The 18,135-nt window shown below is 45.6% G+C and overlaps 2 protein-coding genes across 3 annotated transcripts in view; one reads left to right on the forward strand and one right to left on the reverse strand.

The window, feature by feature from the left end:
- The window catches only part of LOC144126116 (uncharacterized), a 208,794-nt gene that overhangs the window by 178,963 nt on the left and 11,696 nt on the right, over window positions 1-18,135 (forward strand). Inside the window, exon 5 of one of the 2 annotated variants that reach the window (XM_077660075.1) lies at window positions 2,430-6,289. The exons of the other annotated variant lie outside the window; for it this stretch is intronic. Coding sequence (XP_077516201.1) covers window positions 2,430-2,653 — 224 coding nt within the window. The 3' untranslated portion in view covers window positions 2,654-6,289. Of the gene's footprint in view, window positions 1-2,429; window positions 6,290-18,135 lie in introns of those variants that run through there. 2 annotated transcript variants of the gene reach the window in all.
- Window positions 7,265-9,383, reverse strand: Uba2 (Ubiquitin-like activating enzyme 2). Its single transcript, XM_077660059.1, has one exon. It carries the CDS (start codon window positions 9,269-9,271, stop codon window positions 7,406-7,408), a length of 1,866 nt encoding a protein of 621 aa, XP_077516185.1. The 5' UTR covers window positions 9,272-9,383; the 3' UTR covers window positions 7,265-7,405.

Consider the following 18,135-nt stretch of genomic DNA (forward strand, 5'->3'; position numbering starts at 1 on the left):
ATTACAATGTCACCTGCTGCCTCAGCTGGTCGCAGCCTTGTAATGAAGTTTCATGTTGGTGCTTCGTGTGTCATCTTTATGTCCCCGTGGATTTCTGCTGTGTCAATTTTCACTGAAGCTTGTTACGCTGACTTGCTTTAATGCAACATTATGTTCAGACTGTCTTTCTTTATTCATGCTTAAAAAATGCATCAGCCTTATTTGCTTTTTAGTAGACTCGTTTATGAACAGCATTACTTAAAAGAACGTTTTCAAGAATGAACGCTATTTTTTATTTTTGCTGACAAATTTACAAGCTTGCAAAAATTCACTACTTTGTGCCAAGGTTTTGGACACGTTTAACATTGCTGCCTCTGCAGATTGCAGGTAAAGAGCATTGGAGGGAAACGGAATATACATTTTGTTGCAGTAAAATAATTCTCAAATTCTTCATGTATTCAGAAATGTACATGACGTATGTACATTGACTGCTGCTACTGAGTGGTCAATTCTGGCATATTATGTGTGCTTGTTACATTTTTTTTAAGCAGTGTAGAAAACTTGTGTACTTGTCTGAAATTACGTTGCTTTGGTCCTGAGTGGGCATTTAGACCCATTTTTTTTTCTTTTAATAAGCAAATTTAGATCCATGTGCACTGTTTGCATTTTTTCTTTAATCTATTTGGTTATTATGATGTTATTCAGGCAAACTTTTGAAGTTAGACATGCTCAGTTTGTTAGTGAACTGTAACATATTGCTGCTTGCAAATGTTATTGGCCTTGTATAAACTGGTCCTAGTGAAGGCTCAAGTGTACATGACAGTAGTGCTAAAGCAAATAAGTATTATTTTTGTTGGCTTTTGCATATTTATTGAAAGGGACTGACACCTGCTGTTCATGTTTAGCTTTATGCAAAATTATTCTTTTATCATTGTCTCTTTGTTGGCTATTGCATGTTTCTTCGCATTGTTTATATGTGTTCAGGACCTGCACAAAATTCTAATGCTGAAACTTCTTTCTGTTGTGGGGTTTGATTTGCACACTGAAGCACGTGAGCATATGAATACATCACCATTAATTTATTTGCAAGTACCATGGTCTCATTTATGTGATTATGGCATTTAGGTCATAGGCATATGAATGTGTTTTAAACTTGAATTGCATTTTCAGTATGCTTTTTTTGTGATTGGTGAACTTTTTTTAATCTGTTACTACCTTGCTGTTTCGCATTGTGAAACCAGTTTGCACCATCATCATCTCCATTTTAGTTTGCCTTTGGCCAGCTTACATTCAATGATATGTGCGAGTCATCCAGGTCTTGGTGTTATGCACACTAATTGTCTGTAGCTTCATAAGAACACATTTCTGCTGCTCGATTTCGCAAATCAAAGAGCCGAGTGCAAAAATTACAGGCTGTCTCAGTACAGATGCATGCAATATGAAAGGGAACACTTCGCTTGTACTCAAAAACAAAATATATTTTACTTCTGCATTAAACCTTTAAGGGCGTTAAAGGGATCATGCAGCTGGCTGAGGTGAAAAAAAGGTGTGCTTCTCTCTTATATTTTGAGAGTAATCATTTACTGCATGTGAGTTAACTGTTCCCATTCTATTGCCTGTTGGAGTGCTTGAAGAAATTGAAGCACGCTTGTAAATATTTTCAATGCATAAAATAAAGCTCCACTGCAAGTTCCACCTCAGTGAGAACCACACTGTGCTCAGGCATATCTGCACAAAAGTTGACCACAGTTATGACTAGGCAAAACTGTCAAGCTGCAGCTATACAGAGTGCACCAGACTTGTCTCCGACATTCAAGTGGCACTCTGGAAAATTAAGCAATCAGCACCTGACCTTAGCATGTGATCACTGACAAAATCAAGCGAGAGTGCAGCCACAGGGCCTAGATGGCACACCTTTCTTTCCTTGTCTTCGCAAACTTTGCTTGCTCTGATATTACTTTTATATTTGGGGGCTTTTGCAGCTTGATAGTTGCATCATACATTTGTGTGGAGAAAGCTAGTAGGTAGTAAGCATAGGGAAGGCATTGTAAAATTGGGTTGATTTGAGATTTGTTAGGTACGAAACTTCATATTTATAGGTGTAGGTGAGACTAGAAATAAAGAACAAAAGAAGAATATTTTTGCCTGATGTAGGAGACGAACTCATAACACTACCGCACTGGTTCCTTGGGCTAGCTTTGGGTATATTTCTCTGCCCTGCTGCTTACTGAGAGGCAGTTCTTTCTTCTTCTACTTACTAGCACTCCTGATCACAGTTTTTATGCCACATGCACGAGCGAAATATCTGTGGCTCTTCCGTCACTTGTCACTGCCTGCTGCCCACTCTCATTCATTGGCTGATGTCCGGGTGCCTCACTTCGTTATTATTTATGCTCGTGGTGTTGTTTTGAAGCTGTGGTTCTGATGGAGCTCTGGCTGTCCCATTTCAGACACTTCTGACCAGAGGAGCAGCAGCAGCGAGTGGTGGAACTGGGGTTTGGAGCACTATCCCGAGCCTTGCACCAAAAGGCGGTGTGTCATGTGCAGCATGATGAAGCTTCAGCGGCGGTCAACTCATCAGTGTCACCAGTGCAAGGCAGTCCTGTGCATTAACAAGGAACGCAACTGCTTCTCACAATACCACTCCATGTATGGCTTCAAGGCCCAGAAATGATGGAGGTGCCAGCATCATCATTTTGAATGTCTTCCAGCTGGCCGTCTTGATCAGAGGGACTGAAGAAGCAACCAAGGAAATGGTGTGGTCTCAGTTTCATGAATCTTATACTGTATGTATAAAAGGCAATTAAGGGCATTGCACAAAGTGGTACTTTAATAGCTGTTGGTAAGAACACTGAGCTCCTGTGACCTTGAGATGCCTACCACTTGAGAAAGCAAAAGAACTGAAAATTATGTGACAAGGAAGAAACAACAAAAGGTTGGCAAGAGATGCACTCTATTTAGATGAAAAAAATCAAGCTCTTTAAGATATGCAACAGAATAGTATTGTATGTATGGGAACCCAATGCAAGGATGTGTGCAGCAAGTTTGAAAGGTATGCAGGCTAGGAGTTTGGGATGCCAGTACTATTGTGGGTTTCTCTCTTCAGTGATGTCCTCTGTCGTACATTCTAGCCATCTTGAGGCACCCTTTGTTTCTGTCACAGTCCAGCCAGTGTTGCTGCTGCATTAAGTGGTGCTGTTTGCATTGTGTTAGCTCCTTATTGTTTTATAAATGTTTTGGGCACAGATGCGAGCAGTTTCGGTGCTTTTTGTGAACATATGTGTCAATGAATATTTGAAATCTTGTGGAGCATACTCCTAACTTGCAGCCAGTAATGGGGCTATGAAACCAAAGTTCACTTTTCTTTCTTTTTTGTGCTGGTAATAATTTCAAGCGCCAGTGATGTGTGATCAAGCCTCGCAGTATTGTCTAAATCATGGGCTCACAATGCAGGTGTGTATTTATGCAGTGATTTAATCTGGCACATGAGTTATGTGTAGTAATGAGCCGAAGAATGGCGTGTGGCTATAGAAATGATGCGTGAGGCTGTTATGTCGTTGTATTATGCCAGGTGTCTGCACACTCCTGAATAGGGAAGCAGCCTCTTCAATAATGATGCAGGCTAGCTAAACCCTAAAAGTAGAGGAGTTAGGAGAGCAGTTAATATGTTATGTGATCTGCACCCATCGGGCTACATAGTCTTTTTGCAAAAACAACATTATGGGCCTAATCAATGCTAAAGTTTTCTTCAGACTCTTCAAGAGATCTTGAAATGATTTTAATGGTCATATTCTAATGCAACAACTCTGCACAGGTGGTCTTTGTGAGTATTTCAGTCAAATACAAATAATTTTAAAAAATTGCTGTTCATAACCAATTGGTGCGAAACCTCATCACGCGTTCTTAGCTACCCCTCCCCCTCAGATGTAGAGCAGATAATCTGGGCAAGCCTTCTCATTGAGCTTGCTCAAATGGCCTGGGCAGGATGGGGCGCAGCGGGGTGCAGTCTCGACCTTTTTTCTCTTCTAGCACGTTGACGTGTATGAGCTGAGGCAGGAGAGGAAGAGCATCATTTTTAATTGCTGATATCTTCATTGTTTATGAAGCTAGCTTAAAAATTTTTGCTGTGCGGTGACGTGATGGCGTGCTGATCGCTCATGCGCTTTTCTTAACATCAGTAAGTATCACTCCATGGTCCCTTTAAATAAAAGTCATGCAGATGTCATCTGCTCTTAAAAAGGCCACAGATAGGCAGCAGTTAATATTCCACACATTTTGAGTCACTTCTATTTTTTTTACATGCTTGTGCTGTAGAGGACAAATGTTGACTTTAGATATTGACTTTATTGAGGCAGGCTGTAAGTGTGATTAGATGTTCATATCTCTGATTTTTCACACAGCTTGAATAACTTTGTTGTGGATAAAACATTTCAAATTGTGCTGAGAATGATTTCTACTGATTATTGCAAGTAGTGGGCAGGGTGCATGTTGAGGTGTCAGTGTGCCATGTTTATAGCATGGAGGTTATAAAGAAACAAAATGTGCTTGACGCCGTTTTGTGTTGGTGTAACAGCTTGAGTTCACCTGGCAGAGTTGCTGTCTTTATTTTTTGACGTATGTATAACACTGCTGCTTGCAGAACAGTGACTGTGCACCACGCCTATCACTGCCCAAAGCGCTTGTATTAAAAGGTCCCTGAAAAAGATGTTTGAGTTTGCTTATAATAGCCTTGCATTATGTTGAGTACAGGCCACCGAGTGTTCATGCCGCGTGCAGTACTTCAAAAGCGAACCAATCATTTACAATATATTTTTAAAATTAGCGCTTCCCCGCCTTGATGCAACCTGCGGTGCCGAGCGTTTGCCCGAAATCCGCCCTCGTTACGTCATGCAGCGCTCGTTGCATCAGCAGCGAAGGGCTTTCATTGGTTATCTGCGACATCTCTTTCTGACGTCAACAACCTCCCATGGCCGCGGCCGCAAGCTCCGCCTCCTCCCCACTTTCTCCCGCACGCGTCGGAAGCCGGCGGAGGTATGCGGTACAGAGTGGTTGCACCGACATTTCAGCGAGCAAAAAGTGACGAGAGGAGAGGGAAAGGTGTGTAGACGCGAAAATTGAATTTTTGACTACAGGTAACCCAGCTTCCACAAAACGCATTAAAAAAATTCTTGCTGGAGGATATTTGTGAAGCGGCATCGTTTAACATTGTAGTCGTACCGCAACTTTATTCGGAGCCTCTTTAAATGTGGACAAGTCTGCTGAGCACTTGCTACAAACCGGCATGGCATTTATTGCGCATTCAGAAATTGTGGGGACAATCACCTGCACTCAGAAGAGAGCAGATTTCTTGTCAACAGTCAATGCAATTAGCTGCTCAAAATCCTATTTATATTCAGTTTTCACAAAAGGAATTTTATGGTAGAGGTAGAAGTTTGAGGACATGATTGCTATTGGGAACTAATCTAGGGCAGACATTATTTAGCTGTGCTCAGATATATATGCTATGCTTTGTTGAGCATGGTATGTTTTACACGCTAGTGCCAAAGGTTTTGGATGGCAGTTGCAGTTGTCAGTTTTGCCTCCTGCCAAACAGTCAGAGGCCGTTTCCATCAGCAAAAGCTGCGCTCGGCAACAGCGAAGGTGCTGCTGTTGGCACAATCTAAAATTTTTTCCAGATTACAACAGGTTGGATACAAGTTGTGCATAGCGTACAAGACTAGTACATTTTTTACTAAAATATTGTCAAAAAGCTGCAGGCCATGTGAAGTAACATGATTTTTTTTCTATGCATTTCTTATTTCACAATCTGCACCTTGTGGCAGTTTGTGGCCATGCAGCACAGATCAGATGTGCCTTTGCTAGATACTCAATATACAGTTTTAAGAGTAGTAACAAAAACAAAGGTAGCAGTTGTAGACATTATGTTTTATAGCTTTAAACACAAAATGCAAGAAGAGTGCTGCAAGTGCTGGAAACCTTGCATATACCAATTTCAATGCGGTTCGTATGCATTTCACCTCAAGGTGTACTGCTGGCAAGGAAATGCTGCAGAACTTCGCTTGTGAAGAGCTGTGTGCATGGAAAACACCTGCTATTTCATGTGACGGTTTGGAGGTCGATTCCTATAAACAGAGAGCAAAGCTATGCTGCCAATATGAATGATGTTATCATATCTATTGCATATGTACAAATATGGGCAAGCCAAAGAGCACAGGAGGAGCAGTGCATTTAATGAAAGGTCAGCTCCTGTTTGCTTTCCACATTCTTTGTAGTTTATGCAACTGTTTGTCGGTAAAATAAAGCCTTATTCTTAGTATTTGTTCTGTTGTCTGCTTTCCTTAGTTGCCAAGAAGTCACCATTTAAGGCCAAAACAAAACTGGATGCTTTGTGTCAGAAGCACACATGTGCAGCTAAATGTTTGCTTTTACTGCAGCACAAATGCAGTCTTTATGAGACATTTGCATATGCAATAAACAGGAGTGTTTTTGCTTAAAACATTGATATATCTGATGTTTCTAGAGATAAGTTATAACTGAGGCTGTGGCTGGCACTCTGAACGGTAATAGCAAACCAACACAAAATTGGTTTAGCGGCCACTGCATGCAATTGCTATACTCTGTCAACTTTTCTTGGCAATGCAGCCAAAGCTACAGAGCGGAAACGTAGGTTCTCTTCCTGCACAGCAGAGTACAGTTCCTTATTGCAGTTAACAGTTGCCCCTTGAAACACATTCTCTTGTAAATACTAGTTATTTAAGGCATATTTATAACATAAACGCACACTTCAATGTTAAGACAGTCGTGGCAAAAAGAGTTTCATTGATTACAATGCATTGTTCAGGCACGTCCGGTTAGAGTAAGTTTTCACAGATAGTGCCAGCTACACCAACTACGGAGCGGGGCAACTACACAGCAAGCAATGTGACAGATGGCCATCCTGTGGCTAAACTATCGACTGAGTGACGCATTTACAAATTCCCCACCCATATGGCTTTCTCACTGCCAAAAAAAAATGGTCATCAAGTACAACTGCTGCATGGCAGAGCATATGCTGCAGTAAGCAGTTCGCCAACAAATACCACTTGCAGAGAAAATGCTTCATTTTAGAGGTCAGTTGCTCTTAGCACAGAAACTGGTTGCACTTCACAGAACTTAATTTGGAAGTCCTGTTTCTTCTGGCTCAGGGATATGGCTAAGAAGTTTATTGAGTTGCATAAGCTGCCTCTGTTGTCACAGCTGACACAGTAGTACAAGAGCAAAAGTATGAAATACAGCAACATGTAAGTACACACACAGATGGGGGTTTATTTACGGAATAAAGACACTGTGCCACCCAACTTGTGGCAGGCAAGAAAACCTCCGGTACAGCTGCAGAGTGAAACATTCAACACATACTGACACATATTCAGTTAAAAAGAAACTCCCGTCAGTCAATCACAACACAGGCTCGTTTGGCTTCTATGCTGTCGTCACTGTCGGTGAGCTTGCGTTTCAGGCTCCCCCTGCCATTTTCAACTTGCTCAAAATCAATGTCTTCAACGACAAGCAAGTCATCCTCATCGCTAGCATCATCGCCACATCTGTTTTTGTTCTCATCTTTCTCATTGTGGTTGCTGTCTGTTGTGTCAGCATCTGGTCCTAGCTGAGAGACGTCGCCAACTATTTCAAATCCTGCACCATCCTTATTTTCATCGTGGACAATGTTAACTGTAACCTGGAAGTTTTGCAAAAAGTCATCGCAGCGAAGTCGTGAGCCGTGGGTTACACCTAGACTTGCCAAATGCATGGTACGGTTGGAGTCTGTTTCACCTTCTTCACTTGAAATGAGAATAGTCCCTTTACCGTCATCAAGTTCAACATCAGGTGCAGCCATTTTTATTTGCTCCTTTAGCACCTTGTCCTCAAAAATGCCAACTGTCATTTGTTTTGTGTTGAGACTGACATATAGCTCTGCCTTTGAGGCACATGTGTAGCACTTTGGATTTGGTTCAAGAAGCTGGGCAGGAATAATTAGCTTTTTTGTTGGTGAGGGCTGCTTCACCAAGTAGACTTGCTTGCAGTGTGTTCTGCACTCTTCCAGCTTTCCTCGCAGCATCTTGAAAGCCTGGAGCACAATGATGCCTGCTATGATGGCATTGGTTGTTGCTATGGCAGGAATGATGTTGCCTGCCATTGCCTTGACATCGAATCTGCTCGTCTGAGGAATGCCAAAGCAGTGAGCGCGCAGATTGGCACAGGCGGTTACAAAATTCATGCACTCGTCGTTGTCTTTGTCCCACACTAAATGGTCGCCTTCACCGAGCGCCAGTGCGCGTTCCTTCAGCTTTTCCACGGAAGTGCTGAAGGCCTGGCGGCACTGATCAAGGTCCCAGACCCGATGATCAATCATGCCGGACCTCGCAGCCGCGTCGGCACTACTGCAAGCCGTCGCGTCCGACAAGTTTCCCCAATGAAGAGGCGTCGGGGGCTTTCGGCGCGACCACAGCTTCCCCATCTGCAAGAGGTATCGAATGTCATCACCGAACAGCTTGTTGAACAGCTTTTCTGGGTCGTAGCCGCACTCAGTAGCCCAAAGCCGCGTCGACACGCGGCATACGTTGCCTGTGGCGTCAGTACTCTGTTTGAGCATATGATCCAGGCTCACTTCGCCTCTCAGCTCGGGATCTGTTGAGTCCGGCGATACGTCTTCGTCTGGGTCCGCCTCGCCAAAAAGCTGGTTGAAAAGGTGCTTCGCCCACACGATACAGTGAATTGGCTCTGAAGGCGTGTTGCGAATGGTGCACCCCGGGTAAGTTTTTTCTGTGGGCTGAGGCTGGCACTCGTAGCACTCGGTGACTCCCTTGAAGATTGGCGTCACTTGGCCCAAGTAACCGGCGCTGCCGCTCTCAATTAGCGGCACTTTTGCAGCCAGGCACATGCGGTTCACGTGGCTTCGCGCACTTCGGTTGTCGAGAGCATTCATCACAATGTCAAACCGCTTGAAGAAGTCGAGGCCGTAGTCGGGTTTTACAATGCTGTCGTGACGAGCTTCGATCTTGACACGCGGGTCAAGCCTTTCGGCGCTTTCCTTGGCAACCAGCGCTTTTGGCTTTCCGACATGCACCTTACGGAACAAGAACTGCCGATTCAGATTGCTGACGTCAATAGTGTCCAGATCAATCACCTCTATATCTGAGAATCCGGAAAGTACCAAGTTTTTAAGCAACTCACAACCAATTCCGCCGGCACCGACAACCAATACTCTGGAAGTTCTGACATCTCCGGCACACTGAACGAAGCCGGCGTCCGCCATTTTGCAAACACTTCGCGCGTTGTTATGGTGGCGTGCTGCTAGTAGGGGTGCCTGTCAGCTTGGGCGGCGTGGGCTCGAACAACACCTTCTGAACGTTGGTACTGTTTGCGCTCTCTCCAGCCTCCCGTCTAGGTAAGAAGTCAGTGTCACGTTGCGGCTTCACCTAGCGTTTTATTTTCTTTGTATAACTATATAGTATAACATACATAAAGCATGTTACTATTATTAATCAGATTTCACCAATAAATATGCCGGCACGGGGGCAAACAAATTCCCCATTGTAATCAGCTGCATACTTTTATTTTTCCTGCCTAAATCGCAGAAAACGCAAATTAGGCTTTGCGAGTATTTTTCATGTATTTTGTACAGCTGCTATTCTAGTGTAATCGATAGTATAAAAGGTAAGTTATCGTTCGGCCGTGATAGGGCAAGCGGTGATCGGCTCGTGCAAGGCCAATGTTGGCTGCCGGACGTGGCTGGTTGGACGTTGGACGCTGGCCATAGACGGACCATGCAAGCTTTTTCCATTGGGTGGGCGACGCCTTAACCTGCAAACCTCCAAAAACTGTTCGAAAGTTCAGTAGGAGACAAGAATTTTATTTTTTTCTAGGAACGTACATGGCGCAGTAACTGTCACTTCTGTGCTTCTGGGTAGACAGCTCAGCCGCGCCGTAAGAGAAGGGAGGAAGGCGGGAGCGAAAGACGGGGGCAGAGAGAAATATAGGTGCCGTACTAGATGGCTTCGGTAAAATTTCCACCACGTCGGGATCTTTGACGTACGTGCACTGACACTGCACATTACACGGGCGCCCTTTGTGTTTCGCCTCTATCAAAACGCCGCTGCCGCAGCAGGGTTCGAGCCCGGCTGCCCCAACTCACTAGCCGGCTACCGGAATATTGAGTAGTGTGCCGTACATGTCCGCCGGCGGAGAGAGGGTCGTTTTATTGGTGAAAGCTCAGGGCGGCACGAGAGAGCGCCGCGTGTAAATGATTGTAGGGCGCCTGATCGAAGCACCCTAGGACTAGGAGTGCCAGAGTTTCTAATGAGGAGTTGAGGGAACCTACTACACATGTGGAAGGATACATGCAATGCATGCTTCAATCAGTGCCTCCTTAAGAACATGCCTGAAGCGTCAGGGGTTTTTCTGCCCGCCGTAGAGCGCGCGTCCGCCGTACGGCGGTGCTGTCAGCTGACCCTCTGGAATGGAACCATAGGGGAAGAAAGAGACGCAAGCGCCAGGGCCAAGTTAATTCAGATATAGGTTTCATTAACATGCAAGGTGGCAGGAATAGACTGAAATGGGAGGAAATAGAAGAACAGTTAAGGCAGGAGGAATTAATGGTATATGGTTTAGTGGAAACACATCTTAGAGACATGAAGCTACCACCCTGTAACCCAGACTACGCATGGGAATATTGCAATAGAACAGAGGGCAGCAGAAAGGGAGGTGGAATTGGGGCATTCATTCATTCATAAAGGCTGGAAATTAAGCAACGGGGAGTAGGGAGGTTAGCTTTGGGAGCACATGGCAATACACCAAATCAGGGGGTGCAGGGTGATATGGGATGGGCGTCTTTTGAGAGCAGAGAGGCTAGCAGTAAGATAGCATTTGAGGAACGATTGAGAAAGATGGAGGAAAAGCAGTGGGCTAGGAAAGTTTTCAGATACCTGTATATAAAGAATGTTGACACGAAATGGAGAAAGCGAACTAGAAAATTGACAAGCAAATATCTGACACAGCAGTAAGGGGGCAAATCAGCAATTATCGGTTAAGAAAAAGGTTAAAGAAACAGAGAGAGCTCTGTGGAAAACAGGGATGCTGACGAAATCGGCACTGGGAACATACCGGACGTTTAAACAGGAAATTGTCAAAGAAAATATCTATGATAATTGTAGGGGAAGCTCTTTGTTGTTTGAGGCCAGGACTGGAGTTTTGCGGACTAAGACGTATAGAGTCAGGTAGGAGATAGACACTTTGTGCATTGCGTGCGGAGAGGAGGAGGAAACGGCTGAACACTTGATACTTTTCTGTAAAGGGCTTCACCCTACAGTGGAAAGCAGCGGGGCTGACTTACCCAAGGCATTGGGGTTTAGGGATAGTGAAGGGAAAGTGGATTTTAAGAGGTTAGAAGTAACCAAGCGAAGGTTATCTGATTGGTGGCTAAAAGCAAGACAGGAGTAAAATTTCACAAGACATGGCTAGGTGGCTTGAGCCACCGCCCGATGTAAAGGGTTCAGCCGTATCCATCCATCCATCCATCCATCCATCCATCCATCCATCCATCCATCCATCCATCCATCCATCCATCCATCCATCCACCCACCCATCCATCCATCCATCCATCCATCCATCCATCCATCCATCCATCCATCCATCCATCCATCCATCCACCCACCCACCCATCCATCCATCCATCCATCCATCCATCCATCCACCCACCCACCCATCCATCCATCCATCCATCCATCCATCCATCCATCCATCCACCCACCCACCCACCCATCCACCCACCCACCCATCCATCCATCCATCCACACACCCACCCACCCATCCATCCATCCATCCATCCATCCATCCATCCATCCATCCATCCATCCATCCATCCATCCATCCATCCATCCATCCATCCATCCATCCATCCATCCATCCATCCTAGCAGACGACACGCAGGCAGCACAGAATTTTCTTGTGACTGCCGTTTCAGCAAAAAGTATGCTTTCTGGTGCGCTGTTTCTTATATTATTTGTGTGGTGTGTTTAGTGTCACCGTTTAACAAGTGACACGTTGATGACTGCAGTTGCTGGAGGGAGCAGCGAGCGAAAATGCGTTGCTGTTGCGTTCCGTTTTGCACGTCCAGTCAGCGAAACAAGAAGCCCGACGTTTCGTTCCACGAAATTCCTGCCGACTTAGAACCCCGGTAAAGATGGCTCAAGGTAATTAGAAGGAAAACTGGCAGCCAAACACCACATCAAATTATTCTGTAGTTTGTAGCTTGCATTTCCAGCCAAGTGACTTTCGGGAACACACCATTGTAACGATGTTGAAAAAGGGTGTCGTGCCAAGCATCTTCAATCAATACCCGTCGCACCTAAGGCCGGAACCAACGAAATCCCGCGACGACAGCAGTATAAAAAAGCGAAAACGCGAAGACTCGCCTGTGGGCACCGTCCAAGGTCCTGAACCTGGACCATCGGGCATGACCGCCGTAGAGGCCGTAGAGCTTTACCTGACATCTAGCGAATCAAGTGATGCAGCTGGCACAGTAAGTCCTGTTCCCGTCCGTCAGACCGCATCCGTCTTACTCTCGTCCGGCACCCAAACAGACAAACAAAAATCAGCGGCTTTCCTTGACCGAAAAAAGTGGCGCGATAAGGAACGTGCTTGGATGTCACGAAATGAAAGGCTCAAATGCACTGTTGACGCGTACAAAAAAGAACTGGAACGCCTCAAGGAAAAATACCATGCAAAAACGTTCCTTCGGATTGTGGGAGACTCCGAACACGACCAGAAAGCCATGGCTATTACTAGATCAGGTTTTTAACTATACGGCAAAAAAAAAAACAACCAGTGTGGAGTGAGACCACCGTCCGACACTGCATCATTCTGCGCAACATTTCTCCCAGGTGCTATGAGCATCTCAGAGCAGAACAACTCCTTGTCCTGCCTAGTAGAACCACACTTAACATGGGGACCTGCTCAGGAGAAGTTGGGTTCAGTAGCCTGGTCAAGAGAAGGTTGAGCACAGAGCTAGATTGCTTAGCCACCTCACAATCAAGTGTGTGGCCTAGTCATAGACGAGATGCACATCAAACAGAAGCTGGAATATCACAGGCAGAGGGACGCTTTTCTGGGAGACATTGATATCAGCCCAGATCTTGACCATCTCCTGCCAGTGCGGGAAGGGGTGAACTCGCCAATTCTTTGTTGTGTTTCCTGCTCTGCGGGCTGCACGCCAGGTTCAGAATTCCAGTGGGGTATTTCTTCACCAAGGGATGCACAGGCGAAGTGCTGGCAGAAGCTATCAGGCACGTGGTAAAGAAGACGGAAGAAATTGGATATAAAATTGTCAGACTCGTCACAGACAACCACAAGGTCAACGTGACTGCAATGGAGTTCCTATCACAAGGGCAGCCACAAATACGAGTGCCACATCCTGCCGACCCGTCTAGGCACCTCATGTTGGCTTTCGACCAGTCACATAATCAAAAACGGACGTTCGCAGTTCCTGTCGAAGGAAATGGGAGAAAACAAAGAAATCTCTTCACTCTATGTCAAAGAATTGTACAACATGTAAAAGGGGTCCACCGTGAAGACAGTGCGATTTCTCGCTAGAAAACACGTCTACCCATCCACCATAGAGAAAATGGCAGTAAAACCAGCGATTGAGCTCTTTTCGCCTCCTGTACCGCTGCCTTGAGCTTTATGAAAGAACAGGCTGGGCACACATGCGATGCTAAGTTCTTAAACGTAGGCTCTACAGTCGAGTTCATGTGCAAGATGAATAAGTGGTTTGTAACCATGGACGTCAGTAACCGTAGCCAGCACATTCATCAGAACTACCCGGACACAAAAGAATTTTCGGACATTGATGATCGAAGGATGCACTGGCTGGAGCACGAATTCGTTGAGTACATGGAAGGCCTGAAAAATGCGAGCACCCAAGAGAACTTTTTAGCTAAAGAGACCTACCACGCCCTCATGTTCACGACACTGTCAAATGTGCACTGCGTCCGATTCTTGCTAAATAAGTGCAACTTCAAGTTCGTCTTGACGCGCAAATTTTCAAGTGACCCTAATGAGTTTCTCTTCAGCTCCCTGCGGCGTTCAGCAGGATGTAATGGCATGCTATAGATGTGAGAAGTGTTTTGAGCAGGTTGGAGAAAATGCTACGTACAGGCATCGTTGCAGCCTCAGAGAACAGCAACGTCAGAAGCTCCACTTCCTTTGTCTCATCCCGTGCCATTGAGAATTTAACTGAAGCTGGGGCCGCCACTGCTGCTGAAAACGAAACTATAGAACTGGCTACAAACGCTCTCCAAGACATGTGTATGTCGTCGCAGCCTTTCCTGCCGACTCCGGAAATGGCAGCTATCAGCCTTATTGGAGGCTACATAGCTCGTGTGGTTTCCGAGAAGGTCGAATGTGACAGCTGTGTGGCTTTGGTGCAAAAACCCAAACGAAATACTGCTGTAGACAGTTTGACTGCCCACCAAGACAGGGGTGGACTCTTAACCGACGTCAGCGCTCCTAAGAGTGTTACAGGGCTTCAAGAAGTTCGTCGATATCATGCTCAAAGACCGAACGCATCTTCAAAGGCCACTGGACACATGCTCTATAGTAAGAATAAAATCACGGGTTTGCCTGTCCTGACCTGCGAGAACCAGGAAAGCGGCCAAAGGGAAGCACTACTGCATATTATATGCAAGAAGTTCATCAAACCATTGCTAACAAACCATGCACTTGACATAACAGACAAAAACTCAGCTGCAAAGATGTACAACAAGAAACCTTTCCCGAAAATTCTTGAAACTGCTGTAAGAAACGATTTCCGTCGCCTTCATCGCACTGACGCATGCCATTTTTCCTTGGAAGTGCACACGTGTCTGTGCCTTCAAGCGCAGTTTTTTTTAAATATTCACAAGTCGCTCGCCATGTCTGATACTCCCCTTGTTCCAGTTGTCATTTCATCAACGGACGTGCTTGTCATTTTGAGAAATCCGGTCAGTCAGGACCGCTGTGTTGCTCCAAAAGTCACTGCAGTGTGCGCGTGTGCATCACAAAGGAACCTAGTGAGCTGTGTTTCTTGCGGAAATAATGAAGAAAAAGAGCATGACTTTATTTATCTGTCAACATTACTCAAGGAGGTATCGTTCGGCGAAGGCTCGTCGGAAAAATAACCAGAAACAGCGCAGGCTGGGCCTTCCAAGATCTGCTTCACCCGATCGAAAGATCTCTCGCAATGCTCCGCAGCAAGATTGCAACAGACGCGGGCTTCGCAAAGTTCTAAGAACATTAGATATGAGGGATGTGCCCCCTGCGGGCCAGCGACTCCCCAGGCAAGTTACCGCGACGTCTCCGGCTTCCATTCATTGAGCGCCATATATGCAGTCCTCATTTGCTATGGGTCACCTGGCTACAGTTGAGCTCAGGTAATTCCTGTCCTTATTCTATCTCATAGATTATTTTCCCTTTTTGCTTGTCCGAAGTAGTTATTTATTTTTTGCCATTGGCAGCAGTACAATATACAACCATGCATCACGCAATGTAAATACTTATTTTGCGGAAATTCTCGCCACTTCAAGCACTTGTTGCAATGTGAATTTTTCGAACATGTTCCTTTTGTTACAAACCGTCCAAAGGTAACTGGTTATGCAGCAGACAAAATGTCCTAACGGCATGATAGAACGGGGTGCACAGCACGCTTTTACATATCGAAATCGAAACTGATGATCGTCTTTCAGGAAGTCAGCTTAGACTTTTTAAGCATTTGCTGCACTCCGAGACATCCAAAAACATGTTTTTTGTCGTTAACGAACTAAATGTTCTTGCTCGAAGCCCGAAAAAAGAGTGAAACAGCATGATCGGGAGCCACGCATCACGGTCTCGCAGCCATTGAAACCGAAATCGAAGGTCATCTTTTATCGCCGCCTCGCGGCTAGGTTGCGCACTGTCGTGGCGATCTCGGCGCCATAGCTCGGCGCCCATTGAAATCGAGCTGACGCTTCAGGCATGTTCTTCAAGCAATCCTCTTAGCACACCTCCAGTACTCCTTACACTGCTAGCGCCCTCTATGTGACCGCACCGCTGCGCTGCGGACGACTCGACATCCACGCAATCCACACCAGCGCCTCTCCACACCCCAGCGCCCCAGTTGCCCCAGCGGCTAGAGTTGCCTTATGATCGGTGCTATGAGCTGTGGGCTTTGGGCTTTGTAACTGTGTGTTGCTTGTTCAGACCTCCAAACGTGCCGCGTGTGTTTTAAATTTCGCATCCACACGCCCTGTTAACACAACCAACGATCTACTCTCGCTGTTGTTTTCGATTTGCGCGTGCTGCTCGAGATCACACGAAAACCGCATTCCCGTTGTAAGCGCTGAACTCCGCGCCTGCGTGCCAGCGTTTCGTGCCGATGTGCCGATGTTGATATCCGCAGGTGTTCGTCAAACCACTGTTGTGTGTGCGTAGACGATCTTTACGGCCTTTACTCTCTGGCGCCCTGGTTGTCAACCGTTTCCGCCAACCGGTGATCGACGCTTCGGGTTCGGATACTGTGTTTGATGTGTAAATGTAAATGTGTGAGTGTGAATGCTGTGCTGTGTCGGGTACTGTCTGGCGTTGCTGACACTCGATCGACAGGCGTTGCGCCATTGTTTTCTGAGTGTCGTTTGCCGATGTTTGTGCTAAGAGACTTTGCTAAGCTTCGCGGCGTAGTAGCTATGCAGCAGTGCCCAGTTGCACTGGTAGCCAAGGTTACGTTTCAGGTATTCTCCCACAGTCAAAAATTATTCGCCGACCCCTTAAAGCGACGCGTTTGTTAACTGTAACAGGTGCGCTTGATTGACTTTCATCATTACCTCCTTTCCTTTCTGGCTCTGAGGAACAACTTAGCCCGTTCAAAATGATACTTTGACCCCTTCATCTAATCTCTCCTGCATGACAAATTTCAATAATCGCTTTTCATTTCTTTGTGCTGCCGCATCAGCTTGCATGAGCAACAATGTTCTTTGACGTCTGGTTTAACATCCAGCTTGGTGTAATATATATGCCTCCGACATTGTGATATGATGCATAGTTATTACTTGCAAGCATTGTCGACCCATTATTTTACTTAACGCATTAAGATGGGTAAGTTGGTACAGCTATATAATTATATAACTGTGCAAAAAATACGGACACATGCAAAGTGTAAAAACCAAGTGCTGACTTGCAACAAGTGTTATTCAGAGAAAAAAAAAATATGCAGAAAAAATGCTGCATGCATAAACAAAGGGTTAACCTATGGAATAGCAGAACAAGCAGTAGATGAAAAGAAGGAGGTAAAGGCCCCTAGTCGTTACCAGAATAACAGGACTTGAGCTTGCAAAGAGAAGTCCATGGTTGGCTTACACATGTGGGTTTTTCTTTGCGATAAAAAATGCCTCCATTAACTTAAAGGAATCATATTCTTAGCGGTAAAAAACAGACACAACACCAAGCTACACACACACAGGACACCCGCGAAGTCTCCATTAACTCCCAGCAAGTGTTTTCTCTGTGCTGGTACAGAATTTGTGTCATTTACGCGCACCATGCACAGGATACAGATCTCTATCTGTGTTTAAAGGGAAGCTGAAATGGTTTAAAAATTGCATGAAACTCTGTGGTTGGGAAGAAGGGACATTAAAAATCATGTGTGTAAATTTTTTCTCGATTCTGTTCGCAAAATGAGCCGCAGTCGCTTGTTAAAATCCTGCTGCCGACACGCCTTCTTCGCTTCCGGAAGCGCTGAATGAGGGAATGGCAGAAAGGGGGAACTGGCAGAAGTGAGGCCATTCACGGGTAGCCTGCCGGCCGTCCTGCTTTGCTTGCCGCTTTTCGGCCCGCGCTTTGGTGAACGACGCATCCATAATTTGTGAAACGCAGTTCTCAAGCCAGCTGAAGCAACGCGCTACGCAGCAACACAGTCGGTGCTGGCCGGAGACCCTCTAGATGACGTCACGACGATCCCGGCCAATCGCGGGTGTTCGCGGCGTTCGCTCAGCGCCCTGAGACGCTGGTGCCCGTTTTCTTCCAAAAAACAGCTTTTTGCATTTATTTCCGCCCCTTTCGAATGCGATATTCTTTTTCAGCAGACTAAAACCTATAAAATGCCGCATGGAACTC

Source organism: Amblyomma americanum, chromosome 3, assembly GCF_052857255.1.
Source record: "Amblyomma americanum isolate KBUSLIRL-KWMA chromosome 3, ASM5285725v1, whole genome shotgun sequence".
Classification (NCBI taxonomy): domain Eukaryota; kingdom Metazoa; phylum Arthropoda; class Arachnida; order Ixodida; family Ixodidae; genus Amblyomma; species Amblyomma americanum.

Bases quoted from the DNA above. Each gene is read 5' to 3' on its own strand.
- Uba2 (XM_077660059.1), bottom strand. From the start codon at position 9,271: ATGGCGGACGCCGGCTTCGTTCAGTGTGCCGGAGATGTCAGAACTTCC.